At 46.6% G+C, this 27,645-nt stretch overlaps 1 protein-coding gene across 1 annotated transcript in view; it reads right to left on the bottom strand.

The window, feature by feature from the left end:
• Positions 1-24,977: 24,977 nt before the first annotated feature.
• Positions 24,978-27,645, bottom strand: part of LOC143818287 (multidrug and toxin extrusion protein 1-like) — a 241,583-nt gene continuing 238,915 nt past the window's right edge. The window contains exons 16-17 of the mRNA XM_077299643.1: positions 26,987-27,032; positions 24,978-25,371 (exon numbers count right to left, since the gene is read on the bottom strand). Of these exons, the coding sequence (XP_077155758.1) occupies positions 25,172-25,371; positions 26,987-27,032 (246 nt within the window). The 3' untranslated portion in view covers positions 24,978-25,171. The remainder of the gene's footprint in view (positions 25,372-26,986; positions 27,033-27,645) is intronic.

The raw sequence follows: 27,645 nt of genomic DNA on the forward strand, positions 1-27,645 counted from the left end.
CAAGATTAGGTTCCTCATAAAGCAAACCAAGCGCCAGAAAAAACGCATCCACATTCAGCAATGCAGGATCTCCTGGCGCCAGGGAGAAAGCCCAATCTTGAGGGTCGCCACGTAACAGGGAAATAACAATTCTAACTTGCTGAGCGGAATCACCAGAGGAACGAGGTCTCAAAGAAAGAAATAATTTACAATTATTCTTAAAATTCAGAAACCTAGATCTATCTCCAGAAAACAACTCAGGAATAGGTACTTTTGGCTCAGACATAGGACTGCGAACAACAAAATCCTGAATGCTTTGCACCCTTGCAGCAAGATGATCCACACTAGAAGTCAGACTCTGAATATCCATGTCTGCAGCTGAACTCAGAGCCACCCAGAGATTAAGGGGAGGAGAGAAGCTGGACAGACTGCAGCAAAGGAAAAGAAAAAAAAAATTGTACTCAGGACTTCTCTTATCCTACTTCTGCGATGCATTAAACACTTTTGGCCTGCTGTACTGTTATGATCCTTAGTGGCTGAGGATCACAGAATGGACTAGCTAAGTTACTGAACATAGAACAAGCTCTAGGGAGGTGGTAACTGGACTGACCGCAACCTGAACCTAACCAAACACACTAAATGTAGCCGGTGAACGTACCTAAATTCCTGGACGTCTCGACGCAGCCTGAGAAACTTGCTACCCCTATAGAGAAAGTAAGACCTCACTTGCCTCAGAGAAATGACCCCAAAGATATAGGAAGCCCCCAACAAATAATAACGGTGAGGTAAGGGGAAAATACAAATGTAGAAATGAAAACAGATTCAGCAAATGAGGCCCACTAATACTAGATAGCAGAAGACAGACAGGGAACTGTGCGGTCAGTAAAAAACCCTATACAAAATATCCACGCTGAGAGTTCAAGAACCCCCACACCAACTATCAGTGTGAGGGGAGAAACTCAGCCCCCTAGAGCTACCAGCAAGCAATGAAATCACATATTAGCAAGCTGGACAAGGACAAATAAATAACCAAGAAACATATTGAACACTGATGAGCAAAAAATAACCAAACAGAAACTTAGCTTCTCCTGGAGAGACTGATAACGAAGGAATTCAGGTGAGATCAAAATAGCACTGAATACATCGACAGCAGGCAATGCAGCGCCCCCACTGCCGCAGGGCCGAGGGGTACCCGGTACCGGGCCTCGGAGTCTCTGCTCTGGGGTTGTCACGGTGGCTAGGCCTGGTCCGTGACCCTGCTGAGGGGCGCTCCAAATAAATAATAGGTGTGGATGGTGTTGGTAGTGCGGTGTAGTGCCGGTCGCAGTTAATAACGAGGACACCAGGTTGCAGTCTCTTTACCTCTTTACTGAAGGTCTCCAAGTCCTCAATCCGGAATACGGTTAACCAGGCTGCGCAAGTCTGGCCGGTCCGATGGCACCTCCAGAGTTCCCTTTGCAGGTGGAAATCTGTGCCTTCCTACTAGCGCTATGTGTTGTGGTCCTCCCCTGCTGAGCTTACGGGATAGTCCCCACAACTGTTGTGTCTGTTTCTCGTGTTCCCTCACAACTCGATTAGATGATCTTCTGCTAATCCTCCGTCCCTCCCTGGTGTTATGGTTGGGACGCACCCGTATGACGGGTAGGCTCTGAGCTCTTCCGGGACCCTAGAGTCGCCCCTCTCCAAAGGTTGCCCCCTATGTCTGCGTAGGTGATTTAGGTGAGACAGCCCGCCTGTGACTGACTGTCCTGCCGTTGGTTTGAAGTATGGCTTAGAGCTCTGTACCTCCTCGGCGTTCCGGCCGCCGATTGTTTGCACCTCAGTAGGATGTTGCCTCGATCTTACAGCACGACTCCTACTGGTATTCTCCTTCTTGCTTTGATCTCGTTTCTCACTCAGCACAATAAATCTCGCTTCTTGTCCTTTCTTAGGGCACCGCCGCTATGAAGTGCAGGCGCGGTCCCGTAGCTTTCTCTCTGTTTGCCAGGCCTCTGTCAGGATCCCACCCCTGACAGGGACCCTACCGAATCTTCCCCTACAACACCCTCTGCCACAAGGTGTTGCCTGGTTCCAACCCAGTCAGCGTTCTCTCTAACTTCCTGCCTAACCCCCAGTTTTACCAGACTGTGAGGAGTGGCCTAATGAATAGTACCCTTAGCTCCCCCTGGAGGCCAGACTGTGAAATGTATTGGTGTCTGTGATACCTGGTCAGATGAACTCCATCAGTGCCATCAGACGTACCATAGCCCCCCTTAGCGGCGGAGCCACAGTACTGAAACGACCAGGACTCTGGGGCGCTGCACTCCCCCGGTTAAATCCAGTACTCCTGGACTGGGAAGAAAACAACAATACATGTCAGCAAAAAGACATACAATTTTGAAAATGCAAGTACAAGTCAACTTTTTAACAGAGCTTCCCTTTATGGGAGGTGAGGACACTTGAACGTTACAAACATGGTTAAATACTTTTTAAATAACTTTTCTTACCCAACCGGGTATTCTACTAAGTGCAAAATTTTGAACAATAATTTAACATTGCCTTTAAGGACGTACTCGCTAAATCCACTAAAGACCTTCTTATATCACATATAAGGCTAATTAACTTTTATGCATTCTCCTTCTTTAAATCTGCAGGACCGCCTGTCCTAACCGCTCCAGACCTACTGCCTCTCCTTTCTGTTACAGGACCACTCCTTTCCGCCCGAGCCTACTATCCTTCCACTACTATACACAGTATAGAACATATAATTTTTCTTTCAGTTTAAGAGCACTGAGCCATCTCTATATGGCTCCTAGGAGGACTCACTACTAACCCCTACGGGTTCACTTCCTGTCCTCATTCCTCTATTAACATTACTGAACATTTTTTACAATCAACTAATTGGTTACATTTAACTTTCACATATCAACATCATCAATACTTTCTTTTCAGGACATTATTGCCATTCAACCATCTTAAGGCAACACTGTTCATAAGTGCAGGATGTGAACATCCCCTTTAAGAGGGGACCAAGTGTCTATGAGGTAGTGCAACTTCTCAAGCTGCAAGTCCGTATGCAGCAAGGACTCCAGTGCAGGTTCCAAGAACCGTATCTTCGCAAAGAGTCCGTCTTTTATGTAAAACCAGTAGAGAGCACCTTTAAGAAGGTGCAAACTATATACAAGGAGTTTGTATCATGCATTGTTCATGATTCAGCAGTTCTGGATAACTTGTGCAAAAAGTAGAAAACAAACAAAAACAATAGGGATCCCGGGTCAACAAAGGGATCCCTTTAAGAGTAACCCTAAACGGGTTTTAGCAGCAAAACAGTGGAAACAGTTAACTATTTACATATCCATGGCGTCGAGGTTTACTCTCGCTCTGGCGGCCGTAGCTCCGCATAGACCTCGCTCGGCAAGGTGATCGGCGAGATCGGGGCCTTTAAGAAGTGCTCCATACTCGTGGCCTGATCCCAGGGTGTAAGGCGCTGGAGTCTATAGGTCCCAGGGAGAGGGGGTGCCGCAACGGGGCCTATCAGCAGGTCCTCTGCTGGCGGGGCAGGGTCGTTCTTCATACCTGCTTCAGATACGGTCCCTCCGGTGTCGGTCTGCTCTGCCTCCGCTGGGGTCTGGAACGCGGGCTGCGGGGCCTTGTGCTGCGACGTTGTCATCTCTGCTCGCAGCATCTCGCTTTTCGGCAGGGCACTGCTTTCTGGCTTTGGAGCGCTGGAACTTCTTTCTTGCTCCGGACCAGACGAGGCTGCCGACAGATGTCTGGTGAGGCTCCAGATGATGGTCTTCTTCCACCCGGCCTCAGTGCTCAGCTGCGTCCGCAGGAGTTGGTGGATCAGCTCGTCCGCTCCGGTCTGCAGGAGGTCAGCGTCAACTGTGGAGGTCTGGCTGCGGTGCCTCTCCGGGTAGCTGGGGGAGTCCTCGGCTCCGACCCCACGCTCCGGCTCCGGGCGGCTGGCCATGGCGTCCTCCATGTCGCTGACTTCTTCTTCCTGGTCCTTTTCCCGCTCTCTCCTTCGTGGGCGGTTTCGCTTTCTTTGTCTCTGCCCACCATTGAGGATCAGGAGGCGGATCTCGGCTGCTGACGGACACGTCCTCAAGGGGCCGAAATATTTAGACTGGGCGGCCATTGTCTTTCGCGCTCTTCAGCTTGTTCACGCCCACTTCCACCCCCTTCTTCTTCTCCTGCGCTCTCCTTAGCGCTGTAATGGCGGCGGTTTTGGCGGGAACTTCTGGCGGCAAGTGGCAATACACAGTCTTTGCAATAAGTCACAGTCCAAGCACAATAAATCACAGTTCCAAGGCACACATGACCTGATTCTTCAGGCTTAAGTAGATCCTGTTCGTGACGCCAAGTTTGCAGCGCCCCCACTGCCGCAGGGCCGAGGGGTTCCCGGTACCGGGCCTCTGAGTCTCTGCTCTGGGGTTGTCACGGTGGCTAGGCCCGGTCCGTGACCCTGCTGAGGGGCGCTCCAAATAAATAATAGGTGTGGATGGTGTTGGTAGTGCGGTGTAGTGCCGGTCGCAGTTAATAACGAGGACACCAGGTTGCAGTCTCTACCTCTTTACTGAAGGTCTCCAAGTCCTCAATCCGGAATACGGTTAACCAGGCTGCGCAAGTCCGGCCGGTCCGATGGCACCTCCAGAGATCCCTTTGCAGGTGGAAATCTGTGCCTTCCTACTAGCGCTATGTGTTGTGGTCCTCCCCTGCTGAGCTTACGGGATAGTCCCCACAACTGTTGTGTCTGTTTCTCGTGTTCCCTCACAACTCGATTAGATGATCTTCTGCTAACCCTCCGTCCCTCCCTGGTGTTATGGTTGGGACGCACCCATATGACGGGTAGGCTCGGAGCTCTTCTGGGACCCTAGAGTCGCCCCTCTCCAAAGGTTGCCCCCTATGTCTGTGTAGGTGATTTAGATGAGACAGCCCGCCTGTGACTGACTGTCCTGCCGTTGGTTTGAAGTATGGCTTAGAGCTCTGTACCTCCTCGGCGTTCCGGCCGCCGGTTGTTTGCACCTCAGTAGGATGTTGCCTCGATCTTACAGCACGACTCCTACTGGTATTCTCCTTCTTGCTTTGATCTCGTTTCTCACTCAGCACAATAAATCTCGCTTCTTGTCCTTTCTTAGGGTACCGCCGCTATGAAGTGCAGGCGCGGTCCCATAGCTTTCTCTCTGTTTGCCAGGCCTCTGTCAGGATCCCACCCCTGACAGGGACCCTACCGAATCTTCCCCTACAACACCCTCTGCCACAAGGTGTTGCCTGGTTCTAACCCAGTCAGCGTTCTCTCTAACTTCCTGCCTAACCCCCAGTTTTACCAGACTGTGAGGAGTGGCCTAATGAATAGTACCCTTAGCTCCCCCTGGAGGCCAGACTGTGAAATTTATTGGTGTCTGTGATACCTGGTCAGATGAACTCCTTCAGTGCCATCAGACGTACCATAGCCCCCCTTAGCGGCGGAGCCACAGTACTGTAACGACCAGGACTCTGGGGCGCTGCAGCAACAACTGACAGTCCAGGTGAGCTAAATAGGAAACCAGCTAACAGATAACGAGACAGCTGATCCAGCCTCAGACCTGCAGAATGACACAAAGAGCCACCAGAGGGAGCCCAAAGACAGCACTCACACAGTACCACTTGTGACCACAAGAGGGAGCCCAAAAACAGAGTTCACAACACCCCAGGTCACATAGCTGCCCGTTGCCCTATGACTACCATGCCAATTGACTTCAACATAGAACAGCGCTGCTCGTATTTTGCATGTCTTGCCTGCACCATGCACCGTATCAGTGAACGGAGTGCAAATGACTGGTCTGTTGGACTCACAATTCCTCATCAGCTGATTCCTGGGGAGATGGTGGGCGTCTGCTGTATCCATGGGGATACTAAAGACTGCCCTGTGGCCCGAGTAGTCATAGTGACAAACTGGCACCGAGTCCCATGAGGTGGGTGTAGTCAAGGACCTTTTACACCATGTTATAATAGGGTGGGACTTTTCATGGTTTTGATACCTGGGGAAAAAGGGAGGTCGCCTAGTTGACGACAGCCAGGTTACTCCTAAAGAAACCTTGTGGCAGGCCGCAGCCAACAGGTTTCCCTTTTGTGTGCTTGTTGGTGATGAGAATGAAGCAACATCTCCGAAGACCAGCATTTCTGAGCTACAGGTGTCCGAGAGAGACTTTGGAACCGACCAACTCAGGACTTAACTCTAAAAGGGGCATTTGATAATGTGTCTGTACCAGGGCCGGACTGGGACTAAAATTCAGCCCTGGCATTTGAAGTTACACAGGCCCACTTGTCACATGGTGACTGTATAATATCTTTGTACACTTGTAGGCAGGGCCGGTTTTAGGCAAAGTGGGGCCCTAGGCAAAGTTTAAAATGGGTCCCCAAATGCTAACATATTGCACATCACACAGAAGCCTTTCTGTTGTATTTACGTGCGCTGAGTTCAGGCCGCTAAACGAGTTTGATCGACAATACTGAAGTTGTTCAACGCTTGTTTCCCGGCCTCTTTCCACCAGCTGAGGAATAATGATGAGACAGAACGATCACTAATAGATCACCATACAGTATCATGTTTTCAGCAGCACATCTACAGTTTACACTGGCAATGTGCTGCTGACAACAAGGCTTTTTGTTCCAGCAAAAACAATCCGAATATGCAGCATTTTACTTGTTTAGTAAAATACACCCCATAGTCCTCCATATATTATAATGTGCTCCATAGTCCTCCATATAGTATAATACACTCCCTATAGTCCTCCATATATTAAAATACACTGCTCAGTCCTCCACATAGTATAATACACTCCTCATAGTCCTCCATATAGCATAATACAATCCTCATAGTCCTCCATATAGCATAATACAATCCTCATAGTGCTCCATATAGTATAATGCACCGCCACAGTCATCCATGTAGTACAATTCACTTCCCATAGTATAATGCACCCCATAGTTCTTCATATAGTATAACGTATTCCCCATAGTCCTCGATACAGTATAATGCAGCCCACATATAGTATAATGCAGCCACCCCAGAGTATAATGCAGCCACCCCAGAGTATAATGCAGCCACCCCAGAGTATAATGCAGCCACCCCAGAGTATAATGCAGCCACCCCACAGAGTATAATGCAGCCACCCCAGAGTATGTAACCCCCATAGAATATAATACAGCCCACCTCCCCATAATATATAATGTAGCCCCCCATAGAATATAATGCAGCCCCCCATAGTATATAATAGAATATAATATACTCCCCATAGTATATAGCAAAGCCCGCATATTATATAGCACAAACCGCATAGTATACAGCACAGCCTGCATACTATAGCACAGCTCGCGTAGTAGATAACACAGCCCACACAGCAGTATTCAGCACAGACCACACAGTAGTATACAGCACAGACCACACAGTAGTATACAGCACAGCCCACGTAGAAGTATACAGCACAGTCCACACAGTAGTATACAGCACAGCCCACAGAGTAATATATACAGCACAGCCCACAAAGTAATATATACAGCACAGCCCAGAGAGTACTATATACAGCACAGCCCACAGAGAACTATATACAGCACAGCCCACAGAGAACTATATACAGCACAGCCCACAGAGAACTATATAAAGCACAGCCCAGAGTACTATATACAGCACAGCCCAGAGTACTATATAAAGCACAGCCCAGAGAGTACTATATACAGCACAGCCCAGAGAGTACTATATACAGCACAGCCCAGAGAGTACTATATACAGCGCAGCTCACAGAGTACTATATACAGCACAGCCCACAGAGAACTATATAAAGCACAGCCCAGAGTACTATATACAGCACAGCCCAGAGTACTATATAAAGCACAGCCCAGAGAGTACTATATACAGCACAGCCCAGAGAGTACTATATACAGCACAGCCCAGAGAGTACTATATACAGCACAGCCCACAGAGTACTATATACAGCACAGCCTACAGAGTACTATATACAGCACAGCCCACAGAGTACTATATACAGCACAGCCCACAGAGCACTATATACAGCACAGCCCACAGAGTACTATATACAGCACAGCCCACAGAGTACTATATACAGCACAGCCCACAGAGAACTATATAAAGCACAGCCCAGAGTACTATATACAGCACAGCCCAGAGTACTATATACAGCACAGCCCAGAGAGTACTATATACAGCACAGCCCAGAGAGTACTATATACAGCACAGCCCAGAGAGTACTATATACAGCGCAGCCCACAGAGTACTATATACAGCACAGCCCACAGAGTACTATATAAAGCACAGCCCAGAGTACTATATACAGCACAGCCCAGAGTACTATATACAGCACAGCCCACAGAGCACTATATACAGCACAGCCCACAGAGTACTATATAAAGCACAGCCCAGAGAGTACTATATACAGCACAGCCCAGAGAGTACTATATACAGCACAGCCCAGAGAGTACTATATACAGCACAGCCCACAGAGTACTATATACAGCACAGCCCACAGAGCACTATATACAGCACAGCCCAGAGTACTATATACAGCACAGCCCACAGAGCACTATATACAGCACAGCCCACAGAGTACTATATAAAGCACAGCCCAGAGAGTACTATATACAGCACAGCCCAGAGAGTACTATATACAGCACAGCCCAGAGAGTACTATATACAGCACAGCCCAGAGAGTACTATATACAGCACAGCCCACAGAGTACTATATACAGCACAGCCCACAGAGTACTATATACAGCACAGCCCACAGAGTACTATACACAGCACAGCCCACAGAGTACTATATACAGCACAGCCCACAGAGTACTATATACAGCACAGCCCACAGAGAACTATATACAGCACAGCCCACAGAGTACTATATACAGCACAGCCCACAGAGTACTATACACAGCACAGCCCACAGAGTATTATATACAGCACAGCCCACAGAGAACTATATAAAGCACAGCCCAGAGAGTACTATATACAGCACAGCCCACATAGTACTATATACAGCACAGCCCACAGAGAACTATATACAGCACACAGTAGTATACAGCACAGAGCACAGCCCACAGAGAACTATATATAGCACAGAGCACACAGTAGTATACAGCACAGAGCACAGCCCACAGAGAGCTATATACAGCCCACAGCAGTATACAGCACAGAGCACAGCCCACAGAGAACTATATACAGCCCACAGTAGTATACAGCACAGAGCACAGCCCACAGAGAGCTATATACAGCCCACAGCAGTATACAGCACAGAGCACAGCCCACAGAGAACTATATACAGCCCACAGCAGTATACAGCACAGAGCACAGCCCACAGAGAACTATATACAGCCCACAGCAGTATACAGCACAGAGCACAGCCCACAGAGAACTATATACAGCCCACAGCAGTATACAGCACAGAGCACAGCCCACAGAGAACTATATACAGCCCACAGCAGTATACAGCACAGAGCACAGCCCACAGAGAACTATATACAGCCCACAGCAGTATACAGCACAGAGCACAGCCCACAGAGAACTATATACAGCCCACAGCAGTATACAGCACAGAGCACAGCCCACAGAGAACTATATACAGCCCACAGCAGTATACAGCACAGAGCACAGCCCACAGAGAACTATATACAGCCCACAGCAGTATACAGCACAGAGCACAGCCCACAGAGAACTATATACAGCCCACAGCAGTATACAGCACAGAGCACAGCCCACAGAGAACTATATACAGCCCACAGCAGTATACAGCACAGAGCACAGCCCACAGAGAACTATATACAGCCCACAGCAGTATACAGCACAGAGCACAGCCCACAGAGAACTATATACAGCCCACAGCAGTATACAGCACAGAGCACAGCCCACAGAGAACTATATACAGCCCACAGCAGTATACAGCACAGAGCACAGCCCACAGAGAACTATATACAGCCCACAGCAGTATACAGCACAGAGCACAGCCCACAGAGAACTATATACAGCCCACAGCAGTATACAGCACAGAGCACAGCCCACAGAGAACTATATACAGCCCACAGCAGTATACAGCACAGAGCACAGCCCACAGAGAACTATATACAGCCCACAGCAGTATACAGCACAGAGCACAGCCCACAGAGAACTATATACAGCCCACAGCAGTATACAGCACAGAGCACAGCCCACAGAGAACTATATACAGCCCACAGCAGTATACAGCACAGAGCACAGCCCAGAGAACTATATACAGCCCACAGCAGTATACAGCACAGAGCACAGCCCACAGAGAACTATATACAGCCCACAGCAGTATACAGCACAGAGCACAGCCCACAGAGAACTATATACAGCCCACATCTCTTCTCTTCCTCCCCTCACCTCCTCCGAGAATGGCCCCACAGTCCAGAAAAACAAAAAACTCTCCTCACCTCTCCTCGTGCCCAGCATTGCTTCCTGGTTCCTGCTCCTGTCTCAGCAGCTGCAGTCTGCCCGGGACACAGCAGGTGCGCGATCATATGACATCATCGCGCACCCGCAGTGTCAGAGGCAGAGCGGGGAATGATGGGAGAGGAGCGTCTGTAGACGCTCTCTCCTCCATCATTGCATTCAACTGTACCGGCGTCTATACGCCGGTATAGTTGAATGCGACGGCGGGGGCGGCGGATTGAGCGGCCCACCACTGGCACCGGCCCTTCTGGCATTTGCCAGAAGTGCCCTATGGCCAGTCCGGCCCTGGTCTGTACTTAATGGTGTTGCTCAAGAGTCGGAGGCTGACAACTGATCCCCGTATTTTGCCATGAATGGTGAATTGCTATATCGGTTCCCCAAGCTGAGAGGGAAGGTAATCGAGCAGTTACTGGTGCCAGGGCCATACAGACACAAGATGTTAAACATGGCCATACACATGTGTTAGGAGATCATCTGAGGGTAGAAAAAACCCAGGAAAGGATCCTACAGAGGTTTTATTGGCCTGGTTGTCACCAAGAAATCATGAATAATTGTAGGTCCTGTCCCACCTGCCATCTGACCTCCCTGGTGGCTCAGTTATGTAGCCGCTTAGGGCCATTGCCTGTCCTTCAGGTGCCATTTGACCGTATAGCCAAGGATCTAGTGTGACCCTTGATCAGGTTCGTCAGAGGGAATCAATATATCTTAGTGGTACTGGACTATGCTATACGGTATACAGAGACCATAAAACTACTAAACTCCTCCAAGTATATAGCCCGGGATTTGGTCCTTATCTTTTCTAGAATAGAGTTGTCTAATGAGATCCTAACGGAGTAAGGGACATTTATGTCAAAGGTGATGAGGGCATTGTGCAAAAATCCTGCAAATCACACAACTCCGGACCTCAATCTTCCGTCCATAGGCGAACGGCTTGGTGGAAAGGTTTAATAAAACCTTGAATGCCATGTTGAAGAAGGTCATACAGGACGGCCGAGACTGGGATTGTCTACTGTTATACCTTCTGTTGTCCATTAGAGAAGTCCCACAGCCCTCTATTGGATTATCCCCTTTTGAACTGTTGTATGGCCGACATCCCCATCGACTCCTGGACATAGCAAAGGAGATCTGGGAGGCGAAGTTGACACCCTACATGAGTGTAATCGAATATGTGGCCAAGATGCAGGAAAGAATTGACGAGGTGATGCCCATAGTAATAAAACACCTCCTCAAATCACAAAAGGCACAGTAGAGGGTGTACAACAGATCGGTGAGGGAGAGACACTTCAACGCAGGGGATTGGGTACCGGTGCTGGTACCTATGTTGGAGAGCAAATTCCTGGCCAAGTGGCAGTGCCCTATGAAATAATTGAAAGGATTGGTAACTTGAACTATAAAGTCCAACAGCCACGAAGAAGGAAGCCCTATCAACCTGATTAAGGCATGATGAGATAGGGAGCCCGTGGAAGCTCTGTGTTTGGTGGCTAAGTCTGAAGATGATGATAAAGAGGTTCAGGTGGCAGATTCGCTGTCATGTGCCCAAAAGCAACAGTGCTGAGAGTTGCTACATCAGGACAGAGACATGTTCTCAGAACTACCAGGTTGTACTCAGATCATAGCGCATAAGGATCTGATGGAGCCTCATGTCTGGGTAAACTTGAAGCCGCATCAGATTCCTGAAGCATGCCAAGAGGTGATCTCAAAAGAGGTGAAGTGGATGCTGAGCCAGGTAGTCATTGAACAGTCCAAGAGTGGCTGGTCCAGTCCCATAGACTTAATGCTGAAACCAGATTGACAATGGTGGTTTTGCAATGACTACAGAAAGCTGAATGAGGTCTCTAAGTTCGATACATACCCAATGCCCTCTGTCAATAAATTGATTGAAAGGCTAGGCCCACCCTGTACATTACCAACCTTGAACTCACAAAAGGGTATTGGCAAATTGCCATGTCCCAAGATGCTATGGAGAACACAGCCTTCTCAACACCAGACAGCTGCTTCCAGTGCACAAGGAGGCCGTTTGGGTTACAAGGAGCTCCAGCCACCCTCCAGAGAGCCTTGGACCGGATCCTAACTCCCTATAAGAGGTACGCAGTGGCTTACCTCGATGACATTGTGATCTTCAGCCAGGTTTGGGGAAGCCATCTGAGCAAAGTCTGGGCAATACTTTATGCTCTATGGAAGGTGGGGTTTTCCATAAATCTGAAGAAATGTGCCACGGGAATGGAGGAAGCTAAATACTTGGGCTATGTAGTAGGCAGGAGCGAAATAAAGCCACAGATAAATAAAATTGACGCAATCCAGAGTTAGCCACAAACTCTATCAAAGAGGCAGGTCAGAGCGTTCCTAGGCATCGTGGGCTACTACCATCAGTTTATCCCTAACTTCATCATGGTAGCCACCCCTCTGATTGACCTCCTTAAAGGGATGAAATCGGCTATGGCTAAGTGGTCTCCAGAAGCTGAGAGCCTACCAGGAACTGAAGTTAACCTTGTGTAAACTGCCAGTGTTGGTGGCACCAAATTTCTCTATGGAGTTTGTGGTCCAGACGGAGGTGTCAGATATCAGGCTGAGCACTGTCCTATCACAAGAGGTGAATGGGGAAGAACACCGCATATTGTATCTAAGTTGGAAACTGACATCCTGTGAAAAGAATTATTCCATAGTGGAGAAGGAATGTTTGGCCATCAAGTAGGCGTTAGACACTCTAAGATATTACATCTAGATACTACTGGGCAGGAAATTCAGGCTAGTGTCAGAACATGCCCAGCTGAGGTGCATGAAGGGGAACAATGCCCATGTGACCAAGTGGATCCTAGGACTTCAGAATTTTATTAACTTCCATGTAGAGCATAGGTCTGAGAAACTGCATGGAAATGCTGGCGCTCTATCGAGAGTCCACTGTTTGATGGCATAAGGTATCAAGCACCCTGGCTTTGGGCAGAGGGGGACATGTAAGATGGCCGCCAGACAAGTCCTTGAGAGGAGATATGTATCATTAAGGTTGGTAGCTTCGGTGATGTAAGCCGAGGAAAGTATGCTCCAGCACGTATAGTGCTGAGAGTTAATAGGACGTATCAGGGACGGATTTTATGAGCAGTCAGAGAGATGGATGAGAATGACTGCTCTCATATCCCCACCCCGCGGGCATGGTATGGCAGATAAAATGGAGACAAAGTGTCTCATTTAGTGTCTGTGACTGGAGATGTGGAGGCCTCCAGTGTGTTTGCTGACCTGATCAAATGGACTGTTTACTTTCTGTTTTCTCACTTCACAGATTCAAGTTATTTCTGTGACCAGTGTGGGTTTTTCTCTCATTAAACGCCGGGTACCAACAATTTTGACCACGTGTGTGGGTGTGTATATACATATATATATATAAAGTATATTTGTAAAGCAGCACTACGGGGTCTATAGGGAATCAATCTGATTATGTGCTTTTAGCAGCTGGGCTCCTGACTGCTGATTACGGGTGCTCGCATGGAAGCTAGAGCATAACACAATCCTTATGTAGAAAAAATGCGGCAGCACTCACCGATCCTGGAGTAATAAAAAGTCCTTTATTCAAAACATGTGACAAGACATCTTCATGGCTCGGGGGTGTGCAGTGACAGCAGGAGTGTGCAGGGATCGACGACGGCCGTTTCGCGCTGTGTCCAGCGCTTCTACGGGTCCATGTCTGTTGGGAAGTGACGCTGGGAGAAATAGGAATTGCCCAAACTCCACCCACGCCACGTCCCAATCAGATCAAAGAAAGTGCAACATATATAAACATTTAAAAACAATAAAAACATATATCAAATGTACAAGAATGAGCGACATAAGCCGAAAAAGAGCAACAGATCCTTATTTTCTCTCATATACTTATAGCTACCAAATATTTACATAAATGGTACACGTGTATGAATGTATGAATTAGAAGGAATAATAGGATATACGTAATTAACTACAAGTACATCCACTATGAGTGCCGCCAGTTTGACTATATACCAGGTGCAAAATTATCTTGATAACATAACATCAGATATTATTTGAAGGTGTGAATAATTACCACAATAAGGGAAACTTATAAAAATATTGACATGTCAATTCTGTCATTGAGGCCGGCCGGGCCCGTGGCTTTTGTGCACATTATCCACTTGGCCTCCCGCCTCAGTAACAACTTGTGCAAGTCCCCTCCCTGTGCTGGTAATGCCACCTTCTCAATGCCTGCAAATCTTAATACACCTGGGTTACCTTCACGTACTTCTTTAATATGGTTAATCAACCTCGGCACCCCTTTTCCTGAAAGGACTGATTTAAAATGTTCCCTAAAACGAATGTACATCTTCCATATCGTTTTTCCGATATAATATCTGTTACATGGACTCTGTCTTACAAGAAATGAACTGCTCCACAGTATGTGTTATTATGGGCCCTATATTTAATGTTCGCCCAAGGATATGATGTTGACAATATTGACACTGTCCACAGCGATAATTACTCCTTGGGGCTGCTTGCTCTAGCCAAGTACTGGTTTTATATATATATATATATATATATATATATATATATATATATATATACACTCACTGGCCACTTTATTAGGTACACCTGTCCAACTTCTTGTTAACACTTAATTTCTAATCAGCCAATCACATGGCGGCAACTCAGTGCATTTAGGCATGTAGACATGGTCAAGACAATCTCCTGCAGTTCAAACAGAGCATCAGTATGGGGAAGAAAGGTGATTTGAGTGCCTTTGAACGTGGCATGGTTGTTGGTGCCAGAAGGGCTGGTCTGAGTATTTCAGAAACTGCTGATCTACTGGGATTTTCACGCACAACCATCTCTAGGGTTTACAGAGAATGGTCCGAAAAAGAAAAAAAATCCAGTGAGCGGCAGTTCTGTGGGCGGAAATGCCTTGTTGATGCCAGAGGTCAGAGGAGAATGGGCAGACTGGTTCGAGCTGATAGAAAGGCAACAGTGACTCAAATCGCCACCCGTTACAACCAAGGTAGGCCTAAGAGCATCTCTGAACGCACAGTGCATCTAACTTTGAGGCAGATGGGCTACAGCAGCAGAAGACCACACCGGGTACCACTCCTTTCAGCTAAGAACAGGAAACTGAGGCTACAATTTGTACAAGCTCATCGAAATTGGACAGTAGAAGATTGGAAAAACGTTGCTTGGTCTGATGAGTCTCGATTTCTGCTGCGACATTCGGATGGTAGGGTCAGAATTTGGCGTAAACAACATGAAAGCATGGATCCATCCTGCCTTGTATGGAGCATCTTTGGGATGTGCAGCCGACAAATCTGCGGCAACTGTGTGATGCCATCATGTCAATATGGACCAAAATCTCTGAGGAATGCTTCCAGCACCTTGTTGAATCTATGCCACGAAGAATGGAGGCAGTTCTGAAGGCAAAAGGGGGTCCAACCCGTTACTAGCATGGTGTACCTAATAAAGTGGCCGGTGAGTGTATATATATATATATATATATATATATATATATATATATATATATATATATATTACACTGCTCAAAAAAATAAAGGGAACACTAAAATCCCACATCCTAGATATCACTGAAATATTCCAGGTGTAAATCTTTATTCATTACATAATGGAATGTGTTGAGGTGTTGAGAACAATAAGGCCGGCGTCACACTGGCGTTTTAAATGGCCGAGTGCAATGCGATAAAAAATTGCATTGCACTCGGACCAATGTTAAGCTATGGGGCAGCTCCCACCAGCCGACTTTTTGTCGGCCGTTTTCCTCGGTCCGAGACAATCGCAGCATGTGCGATTGTCTCGGACCGAGGAAAACTCTCAGCTCACTCGCACCCATATAAGCCTATGGGTGCGAGTGAGACAATGTACATCACTTGGATATCATATTATAAGCGGACCCCAACAATGGAGGAGATGGAGAAATTAATTTCTCCGCCTCCTCCGCAGCTGTGCTCCGATCCTCCCTGTGCGAGAGAATCGGAGCACAGAAGCATGACATTAGCATATCGCATCCGATGCTCTCGCATACGATGCAATATGCCAGTGTGACGCTGGCCTAAAACCTAAAAATGATCAACGTAAATCACAACTAATATCTCACGGAGGTCTGGAGTTGGAATGATGCTCAAAATAAAAGTGGAAAATGAAGTTGCAGGCTGATCCAAATTCAGCGGAAATGCCTCAAGACAAGGAAATGATGCTCAGTAGTGTGTGGCCTCCACGTGCCTGTATGATCTCCCTACAATGCCTGGGCATGCTCCTGATGAGGCGGCGGATGGTCTCCTGAGGTATCTCCTCCCGGAACAGGACTAAAGCATCCGCCAACTCCTGGACAGTCTGTGGAGCAACGTGACGTGGATGGTGCGAGACATGATGTCCCAGATGTGTTTATCGGATTCAGGTAAGGGGAAAGGGTGGGCCAGTCCATAGCTTCAATGCCTTCATCTTGCAGGAACTGCTGACACACTCCACCCACATGAGGTCTGGCATTGTCCTGCATTAGGAGGAACCCAGGGCCAACAGCACCAGCATATGGTCTCACAAGGTGTCTGAGCATCTCATCTCGGTACCTAGTGGCAGTCAGGCTACCTCTGGCTAGCACATGGAGGGCTGTACGGCCTTCCAAAGAAATGCCACCCCACACCATTACTGACCCACTGCCAAACCAGTCATGCTGAAGGATGTTGCAGGAAGCAGATTGCTCTCCATGGCATCCCCAGACTCTGTCACGTCTGTCACATGTGCTCAGTTTGAACCTGCTTTCATCTGTGAAGAGCAAAGGGCGACAGTAGCAAATTTGCCAATCCTTCTGTTCTTTGGCAAATGCCAAGCATCTTGCACGGTGTTGGGCTGTGAGCACAACCCCCATCTGTGGACGTCGAGCACTCAGACCATCCTCATGGAGTCAGTTTCTAACCATCTGTGAAGACACATGCACATTTGTAGCCTGCTGGTCATTTTGCAGGGCTCTGGCAGTGCTCCTCCTGTTCCTCCTTGCACAAAGGCTGAGGTAGCGGTCCTGCTGCTAGGTTGTTGCCCTCCTATGGCTCCCTCCACATCTCTGGGTGTACTGGCCTGTCTCCTGGTAGCGCCTCCAGCCTCTGGATGCTACATTGACAGACACAGCAAACCTTCTTGCCATAGCTCGCATTGATGTGCCATCCTGGATGAGCTGCACTACCTGAGCCACTTGTGTGGGTTGTAGAGTCCGTCTCTTGCTACCACAAGTGTGAAAGCACAAGAAACATTCAAAAGTGACCAAAACATCAGCCAGAAAGCATTGGTACTGAGATGTGGTCTGTGGTCCCCACCTGCAGAACCACTTCTTTATTGAGTGTGTCTTGATAATTGCCAATAATTTCCATCTGTTGTCTATTCCATTTGCACAACAGCATGTGAAATTGATTGTCAAACAGTGTTACTTCCTAAGTGGACAGTTTGATTTCACAGAAGTTTGATTTACTTGGAGTTATATTATGTTGTTTAAGTGTTCCCTTTATTTTTTTTAGCAATATATATATATTATAATAAATAGGGCATTCGGGAGCTGGGAGCCCATACCTATGCCTATGTGTGTGCATGTATAACGTGTGAGGGTTTGATTCGCTTGGCTGCTTGCAAAGGTAGACTCAGTAACGCCTCTTGAATAGTGTTGAGCGATACCGTCCGATACTTGAAAGTATCGGTATCGGAAAGTATCGGCCGATACCGGCAAAGTATCGGATCTAATCCGATACCGATACCCGATACCAATACAAGTCAATGGGACACCAAGTATCGGACGGTATCCTGTATGGTTCCCAGGGTCTGAAGGAGAGGAAACTCTCCTTCAGGCCCTGGGATCCATATCAATGTGTAAAAGAAAGAATTAAAATAAAAAATAGGGATATACTCACCCTCTGACGCAGCCTGGACTTTACCGCCGTAACCGGGAGCCGTTGTACCTAAGAATGCGCGCTTGAAGGGCCTTAGATGATGTCACGGCGCTCTGATTGGTCCGTAGCGGTCGCGTGACCGCTACGCGACCAATCACAAAGCAGTGACGTCACCTAAGGTCTTTCAAGCGCTTGAAAGACCTTAGGTGACATCACTGCTTTGTGATTGGTCGCGTAGCGGTCATGCGACCGCTACGGACCAATCAGAGCACCGTGACGTCATCTAAGGCCCTTCAAGCGCGCATTCTTAGGTACAACGGCTCCTGGTTACGGCGGTAAAGTCCAGGCTGCGTCGGAGAGGTGAGTATATCCCTATTTTTTATTTTAATTCTTTCTTTTACACATTGATATTAATCCCGATACCGATTCCCGATACCACAAAAGTATCGGATCTCGGTATCGGAATTCCGATACCCGCAAGTATCGGCCGATACCCGATACTTGCGGTATCGGAATGCTCAACACTACTCTTGAAGTAAATGACCCCCTTGTCTATTAAAACATAAACCTGAATAGAGAAATCACAGCTAAGATGTGGTCTAAATCATTCGCTCTCACGCATAGGATGTCGGTTTCTTTCAGTATCCAGGAGCTAAATTACAAAATATTGATGTATTGGTACAGAACACACGTTAAAGTACATAAGATGTACCCGGCGTTTTCAGATATGTGCTGGAGAAGTAATGCAGCAATTGGATCAATGTTACATGTGTGGTGGGACTGTCAAGGGGTTAGATCCTTATGGAATGAAATATTTCTGCTATATAACCATATTACTAAAACTCAGGTGGAAGCATCTCCAGAAATAGCGTTGTTATCCATTTTTCCAGGTGCTATTTCCAAAATCAAGAAAGATCTGCTACCATTTTTTATGATAGCGATGCATCAAATTATACCTAGACTTTGGAGATCTTCGGTTTTACAAAAAAAAGATAGAGTCGGTAGAGGCGATGAATCTCTTGCAGCGAATGGAGGAGATCAGGGCATTTGATGATAAGACGAATACTAGGTGGTTTGTGGTATGGCACCCATGGATCCAATTTAAAGAATCACAATACTTCCAGACGTGGTTAACATAAGATATGTGTTCTCAGACCCCTTGGCAGATGGGGTTGTTAGGATGCGAGAACTTCGATGTCCACTTTCTTTCTTTTTTCTTTCTTTGTTCTTTCTTTGTCCTACCTATGTCTTTTATTTCTTGTTTTTCCTTCATGTCTCTTCAATTTTATTTCCTAATGTCATTAATCTTTTCCTCTCCGCATTTAAGAAATACAAACAAGTTACATGTTGTAGCATGAACATAGTTGGTTCATTATGTTAGTGCTGAAACAACATTTGGGAAGGGGAAAGGGACTGACTGATTCTGTATTTGCCTCTTCCATTTAATTAATATGTAATGTTTTCAGATGTTATAAAAAATACTTTAATTGCTTAATAAAAATATATTCAATGATAAAACATAAACCTTAGCAGAGTTTAATAAAGTGAGTGTGGCCTTTCCGGCCTAACGGAAAACAAAACAAAGATAAAGTAAAAAAGAGTCCTTTCCCTGCAGGATTCACCCGCAGGTAACGCACAATGTCCTCAGTTCCTCCTGGAGCCATGTGGGAGTTCCTCCTCTCCCAAAACACAACACACACTAACTTTCTAGTCAAGCTATTTAAGCTAGACGATGTGATGATCACCTGACCGTGACATCATCCCAGGTCCTGTCAGTACACATGCCGGCGTCAGCTCTGCAGATGGAAATATGGTAAGTATCCTTCAATCCACTCTATGGGTGCCCACATAAAACCAGCCCATGTATGCAACTTCAAGTTAAACCTCTTAACACGTAGTGTGCTGGAGGCAAAATATCCTGGTTTCACATCACTGATGACAGTATGTGCAGTGACACATATCTCCTCTCATACACTGTCAGTGATCCTGTCACAAACGGTATGTGCAGATGATCCTGAACTGACAGTGCTTTGGACACAGCACATGTTCGCCGCGTAAAAAGTGCTGCCATCTATTGAATGCAAGTGAATTTGCATGTGAAATTTCTCTTGTGTCATTTGACATGCTGCGATCTGGAGAGATGCCTCGCATGTCCATCTCTGTGGGTGAGCCGCGGGCTTCTCTGGACGTATAGTGGACATGGGATTTCTTAAAATCCAATCCACTATGTAGTAACATCTGGATGCTGCGGCTTGAACACTGCACAAGTAGGCAGCGTCCAATCCACAGCGTTTACTGATCCTCTGCACATACCCTAAGTGTATCCTTATTCTTTGGAGCTGTGAACCTTTACCTATTAGTGTGTGTGTGTGTGTGTGTGTGTGTGTGTGTGTGTGTGTGTGTATATGTGCCTCCTGCCTCTCCGGAGCTGTAAACTGGAGCCACAGACTTGATGTAATCTTCATTTCTCGTTGTTCCCATGGTAAAACCATGAAGCTGCTGTAAGGAACATGTACAGGATAGTTTTTCATGCAGATTTGAAGACAGGTTCCAGGTTTAACTGTGCCTGAAATTTGTTTCTCATGGATGCAAATAGCATTTCCGCAACTTTGTTCAGATTTTGCATGTTCCATTAGAAGTATTCATCAGGAGAACGCTCAATGTCAGGCTGTAATATATCCCAACCACTCTATAGGTGTACACTGGTATACATCTGTTATACATAGCCTTCACAAATTTAATGTGAACAAAGCCTACCCAAGATTTATAAATTAAAATGTTGCAATTCTCAGTCCAATAAAGGAAGCATTTTCAGACAGATGTGTTATAGTTAAAGGGGTTATCCCTTAATTTTGCATTTTCTTTCATATTGAGCTAAGAACTTACAGGCAGGTAGTTGCCAACTACCTGCCTGTTCTGTCTGACAATGCACTCTTATGAGTCTTAGTGATCACAGACCTCTCCTGTCAGCAATTGTGCTGCTTAGTTTGACCTCACGGTGACAGAGTAGCTCTTCCTCTTTGTCCATGGGACGTCACTGCCATTGTCATGCTGATGGACTGTGGGCTCCTCACAGTAAAGTCTCCTTCACACGTCAGTGTTTCTGGCATGTGTGGTGACAGTTTTCACATGTACCAGAGACACTTACACACATACACTCATTCAAATGAATGGGTCTGCCTACAAGTCAATTTGTTTCCATGGAACTTGAGTACAAGGGCAAAACACACTGACATGTTCATTTTTTATCAGCAGCACGGGTTGAAAAATGTCCCGCACATTGATGAATCATGGATGACATCTGTGTGCCATCAGTTTAACATGTACTGGTGCCTGTGAAAAGCAGTAAAGTTCTCACTGTTCCCATGAGCCAGGTGCTGAAGGAAGCTCTCGTCATTGTCACCTGGTCACACTGATCTCAGGGAGTAATGATGGGAGTTGTATTTAGCACCTGCTGTGTGCATCGTGTATAAAATAAATAATTTAAATGGCGTGGCTCCCACATAATTTTCAGAGGGAAAGCCAACCGCTGGGGGCTGATGTAAATAATCTGGGAAATGGGCCCATATCCCAAAATGTTACCAGACAATGACATCTCACAGCTGTTTGCTTAGCCTATACTGGTTTACGGGGGACCCCAGAAAAAAAAATAACGTAGGGTCCCCCTATAATTTCTAACCAGCAAAGGAAATATACAGCGGTGGGTTGATATTAATAGCCTGGTAAGGGAGCAGAGATATTGGCCTGCCTTTCAGGCTAAGAACATCAGCCCTCAGCCACCCCAGAAATGGAGCATCCATAAGATGCACCAAATCTGGCACTTAGCCTCGCTCTTCCCACTTTCCCTGGTGTATTGGCAAGTGGGGTAATAGTGTTGGGGTTGATGTCAACTGTTTTATGGCGGCTGCCATCAAGCTCAAGGGCTAGTAATGGAGAGACGTCTATAAGATACCTGAATTACTAACCTCATAGTCATATTGTAAAAAATACGTCACAAAAATTCTCAAGAACAATACACACAAATAGCCTAATTAGTGTTAGATATGTAATATTAGAAATGTAAGCTCATATCAGCTATTATATGTGTGCCACAGATATACTGTATAGTAGGGTATATCGGTATTGATAATTCATAAACAGAGAGAAAACCGACTATAAACCCAAATAAATTTAAAAATATATATTTTTTATTAATAAACAAATATAAAATTGGTGCAGGTGGGAACAAAAACACAGGACAGAGGGACGCATACAACTTTAGGACCAGCTGAACATAGGTCAATCATATGGTAAAAACAACATATGTGGAACAGAATAAATATTGCTGCAAAAATTGACTGCAAAAAAATTGATAATTGATATATATGTAATATTATGGTAGAATCACCAGACATGCACACAATATAAACCCCATACCAACAGGTAAAAAGTGCTGAAAAACTGGTGAAAAAAAAGTGGAAAAAACAGTGTCAAAATTAGCACTGAAAATTAAATCTAAATAGAAAGATAGCTGTATACTATAATAAAGTGACAGTGCATGTGGAGCAATATTATTGACAATATAGGTATTCACATAGTGTGTACATACAATCTCATAATGAGAATGGTATAGTTATCAAAATGCTGCCATCAGCTGAAATCATAAAGTACCTTTGAAATGGGTGACGAATGACAAGCAGTCTAGAGGATGCGTCCACCCCGACGCACGTTTCAGCGATTGCCTTCGTCAGGGGGTCAAAATACACAGCCAGAGTAAAGTCCTTTGATTGAAAGACACAGGCTCCTTTATTTGAAATAAGAACGTCCCACCCTCTTTTTCACATTTATTACTGTTAAATTAAAAATAATAAAACACCATATTCCTCATATGTCCGACGACAATTGGAGCGCTCTCTAGGACCTAGGGGATACTAGGAACAGGGCTGGTTCTTAAAGGGATGTGTCACGGTGGCAGTGACCCGGTCCGTGGCCCTGGGCGTCCAATAAAAGGGAAAAATAAAGTCTATTGTAGTAATGTTCGTGACGCCACCTGTGGTATTCGGTCGGGAGTGACCGCTGCTTAAAGGGGTCCTCTGGAGATGGTGTTATTGCAGCAGGGGTGGTATTGCTTCCCACAGGTGAAGCTTAGTCCCCAGGGCTCCTGGGGTGTAGTAGGCAAAGTTGGTGTGGTGTAGGAGAGAAGTGGAGGACACAAGGTTGCAGTCTACCTGTTTACTGTAGTAGGCAGCCACAGTCCAGTGTATGGATCACAGGTGATGGTGCAGTCCGGCCGGCCTGGAAGCGATTCAGAGATACCCCTAGCCAGGTGGGGTTGGAAGCCCTCCTTACTGCGCTGTGTTGTAGTTCCTTGCTACCTAAGGCCTCACACAAGGTCCTCACTTTCTCTCTGTCCCTTTTGGTAGCATGCTACCCGCATGGCAGGGAACTCGAGCCTTTTTACAGGTGTCTCTAAGTTGACTCCGGGCTCTATGTATTGCTTTGCCTTCAGGTGTAATGGTGGACAGGCAACTTGCAATCTCCTGCCCGCTGCTTTCTGCTGTGGGGCATACAGTTACCCCCACAACCTCGGTCCCCTCCAGCTCCTCATTTCTCCTTTGCTTCTTCCTCCTTCACACTCTCCACAAACTGTTCTGTTCCTCTCTTTCCTTTCCAGGAGCTGCAGAACCATGGGTTTGCACGGCCCCAGCTTTCCTCACAGGAGCTGCAGATCCTCACGTCTACACGGCCCCAGCTCTCTTCCTGAACTCCACTCTCCTCTCTCACAGACTGACTCACTCCTCCTCCAGCCAGAATCTATATAGGGGAGCCACCCATAAACTGGATCAGAGCTCCCTCTTCTGGCCTCGAGTCAAAATATGTTGCATGTATGTGTTACCTGTTAAAGGGATCTTTCCTCGCTTCCAGGCATGGCATCACCCTCCCCGAGAGGAAGGCAATACCGCTGTAACAAGCGGTTACCTGGGGTGTTACACAATCCTACAGAGAACTCCTGCTATGCTACAGCTGGATTGCATGGCTGAGCTATGGCATGATGCAACCAGCAGCCATGAATCCAGGAGACACTGACCTGAGCTTGGGACATAGCTTCAGTGACGAGCGGTAACATCATAGAGGTTACCACAGGTGACAGCCAGCTGTTCCCTTGCTCTTTTCAGTGTGAGTCGGCCGATGAACTGAGGTAACCTTCATGGCATCACAGCTAACACAATGTACACAGTGGGTGCTGAATATAACTGCCATCATTGTCGCCTGGTTGCGCTGATCTCAGGGAGACCAGGCGACAATGAAAATAGCTGCTTTCAGCACCCGACACCTGGGAACAACACGAACTGTACAGCTTTTCTCAGGTGCCGGTATGTGTCACACTAATGCGGCACACGGATGGCACACAGATGCCATCTACAGAATGCTGTAGATAAGCCCCTAATGGAGGTGGCCGCATCTTATATAAGAAAAATTATGTGACAGATTCCCTTTAACAGAATCTGCAGAATCGCAGACTGGAGCGGCACTTGACCCCTCTGAGCAGGCAGAGATCGGCACAGGGCAGAGCAGTCAGTTACAGTCAGGTAGTTGCCAACTACCTGCTGTAAGATCTTAGCCCCATAAGAAAAAAGTACAAAAGTCCCGGATAACCAATTTAAAGATATATTTATCAAACACTGAGCAACATGGATAAATTTGGCGCAAACAATGATAATGCAGCCTCAAGCAAAAGTGACTTCAATAAGTCTTCTCATGATAAATCACCCACAGTAGATTTTGAAATACATGTCTTTTCCAAAGAATAAGTGTCATATAATGCTAGTCCAGACGAAGATTTATAGTGTTCAAAAACAGTCACTCAACCATTGTGCTAATGAAACTGTATCATTAATTTCCGCTAGTAAGATGTCCACACTTTAACAAGAACTCCTGTTAAGAACACAGCAATGGCCAGGGCCAGAGTGAGGCCACGTAAGACAATGGCTTCCTTCATTGGTAAAAGCTTCTTGGAAGAGCCAGGTTCTTCACAGAGCTGCGGTATGTCAGTCTTCTGAATGGAAAGCTCTGATAATTTAATGTCTGATTCGTTTTTTGCCACTGCAAACATAAACACAACTTTTCACTTATAACAAACAGTAATGATACATAATATACAAGGGGGTGTATACAAACGACCATAACAGTATTAGCAGTATCTAAGTCCTCATGCTCGGCATTCAGAACCTGTGCCATACATGCTGCTATATGGTAAAGTATGTGGTGGACATTGGACCTTCACACCTCTATGAGCTTTTTGGATTTCCCACTCTGGGAGCCAGTGGCGTATCTAGGGGGGGTAGCCGGGGCATGTGCCCCGGGTGCAGCTGGCAGGGGGGCGCAGTCGGGCCGCCTAATGCGGCGGTCCGCAGTGTCTCCCCCGGCGGCTGCATTCTGCCGCCCCCGGTCTGGGAGTCAGCTGTTCTCTGTGCCAACTGTCAAGCTGACAGCCGGCACAGAGAAGCTGCAGAGTGTCGGCTCCCAATGTGTGCAGAGGGGGAGGGGAGCCCCTGCAGAGTGGCTGCGGCGGGCAGGGAGAAATCCCTGCAGCTCCGCTGCCCAGCGATCTGTCTTCCTGCTTCCTCTTGCTTCCTCTCACACAGACGCGCCGCTGGATGACGTCATCATTCAGCGGCCGGCTGTGTCAGAGGAAGGCGATGGAGCTGCTGCGGCAGAGCGCGAGGAGAGGTGAGAGGTGTGTGTGAATGTGTGTGAATGTGTGTGTGAATGTGTGTGTGTATGTGTGTGTGTATGTGTGTGAGAATGTGTGTATGTGTATGTGTGTGAGAATGTGTGTGTGTGAGAATGTGTGTATGTGTGTGTGAATGTGTGTGTGAATGTGTGTGTGAATGTGTGTGAGAATGTGTGTATGTGTATGTGTGTGAGAATGTGTGTATGTGTATGTGTGTGTGTGTGAGAATGTGTGTATGTGTGTGTGTATGTGTGTGTGAATGTGTGTGTGTGTATGTGAGTGTGTGTGTGTGTGTGTATCGCGCTGCAGGGGAATGTGCAGAGAAGTGAATGGTGTGTGTGTGGGGGAGGAGAGGGCAATGATGGGGCTGACGGGGAGAGAGCAATGATAGGGATGGTGGAGGAGGAGAGGACAATGATGGGGCTGACGGGGGGCATATGTCCTGGGGGGGGCACCAAAATGAATTCTTGCCCCGGGTGCCAGAAACGCTAGATACACCTCTGCTGGGAGCTAATATGGAGTTGGGCCCCCTTTTGTGGCTAGATTAGAGTCCACTTTTTAAGAAAAGGTTTTTTTATAGGATTTTTTTTAGACTGTCTGTGGAATTTTGTACTCAAAGCGCATTGTGAATTCATGCAATGAATTTGGATGAGTAAGTCCAACATCTGAGCCTGATTGCAGTTTTGTGCTCGACCGCCCCACTAGTTGATTTCACTCCTGGACATATCCGTTTCTTAGAAATAATACAAATTGCAGATCAGAAAATTTCACAAGCCGTCAAAAGTGGCATAAGATGACAGTACCACTTTTAAGTATTACTCATACTACAACTGTTTGGCAATTGAGATTGCTTTGCTTGGTGCTTGATACTGTGGCCTTGTTTTGCAGAGGAGCGTCCTCATGTTTTGGCCATATAGCATTTTTCAGCAGGGGCATGCATACAATGGCAGCATACACAATATATTGCTATAGTTGGAAAAGTACCTGAAGGAATAGTCACGTTAACAGTCATTCCAGCTCGTTCCTGGGCCTGAAGAAATACCATTACATATTATCAGGAAACAAAAATAAATATCTCTGTCTTTAAATAACTGTATATGTTTTGATTTACATGATTTATTTGCAAATTACAAATGTTGAATCATTTTCTTACTGCACTAAAAGGTACTAAAATAAATTATATATATACATATATATATATACTTACCTTGTAATGTCTTCACATCCTGTTCCGTCCAGATGTGTCTGGATCCCAGAATTCCAAGAGGTGGAAGTTCACCGACCTCCATATTGGGACACCCAAGTGATGGATGTCTCAATATGGAAACTGCTGGTGGTACAAGCCTCTTGCGCTGTACCACCGGCGGAACACCGTCACACCACACACACATACACACACACAAACACACTGTATACGCCGTACGCACCACACACACACAAACACACACTGTATATGTCATATGCACCACACACACACACACACACAATGAATACACCATATGCAGCCTCTTGCGTGGTACCACTAGCAGAACACCGTCGCAAACACGCTGTCACTGGGATCAGCCGAATGATTCACTGACCGCCACCATCTTTGTGCAGGCGGAGCGCATGCGCAGTTTAAGTGTGACCGCCGCTATCTTTCT

The sequence above is a fragment of the Ranitomeya variabilis genome, chromosome 3, assembly GCF_051348905.1.
Source record: "Ranitomeya variabilis isolate aRanVar5 chromosome 3, aRanVar5.hap1, whole genome shotgun sequence".
In the NCBI taxonomy this organism is placed as follows: Eukaryota; Metazoa; Chordata; class Amphibia; order Anura; family Dendrobatidae; genus Ranitomeya; species Ranitomeya variabilis.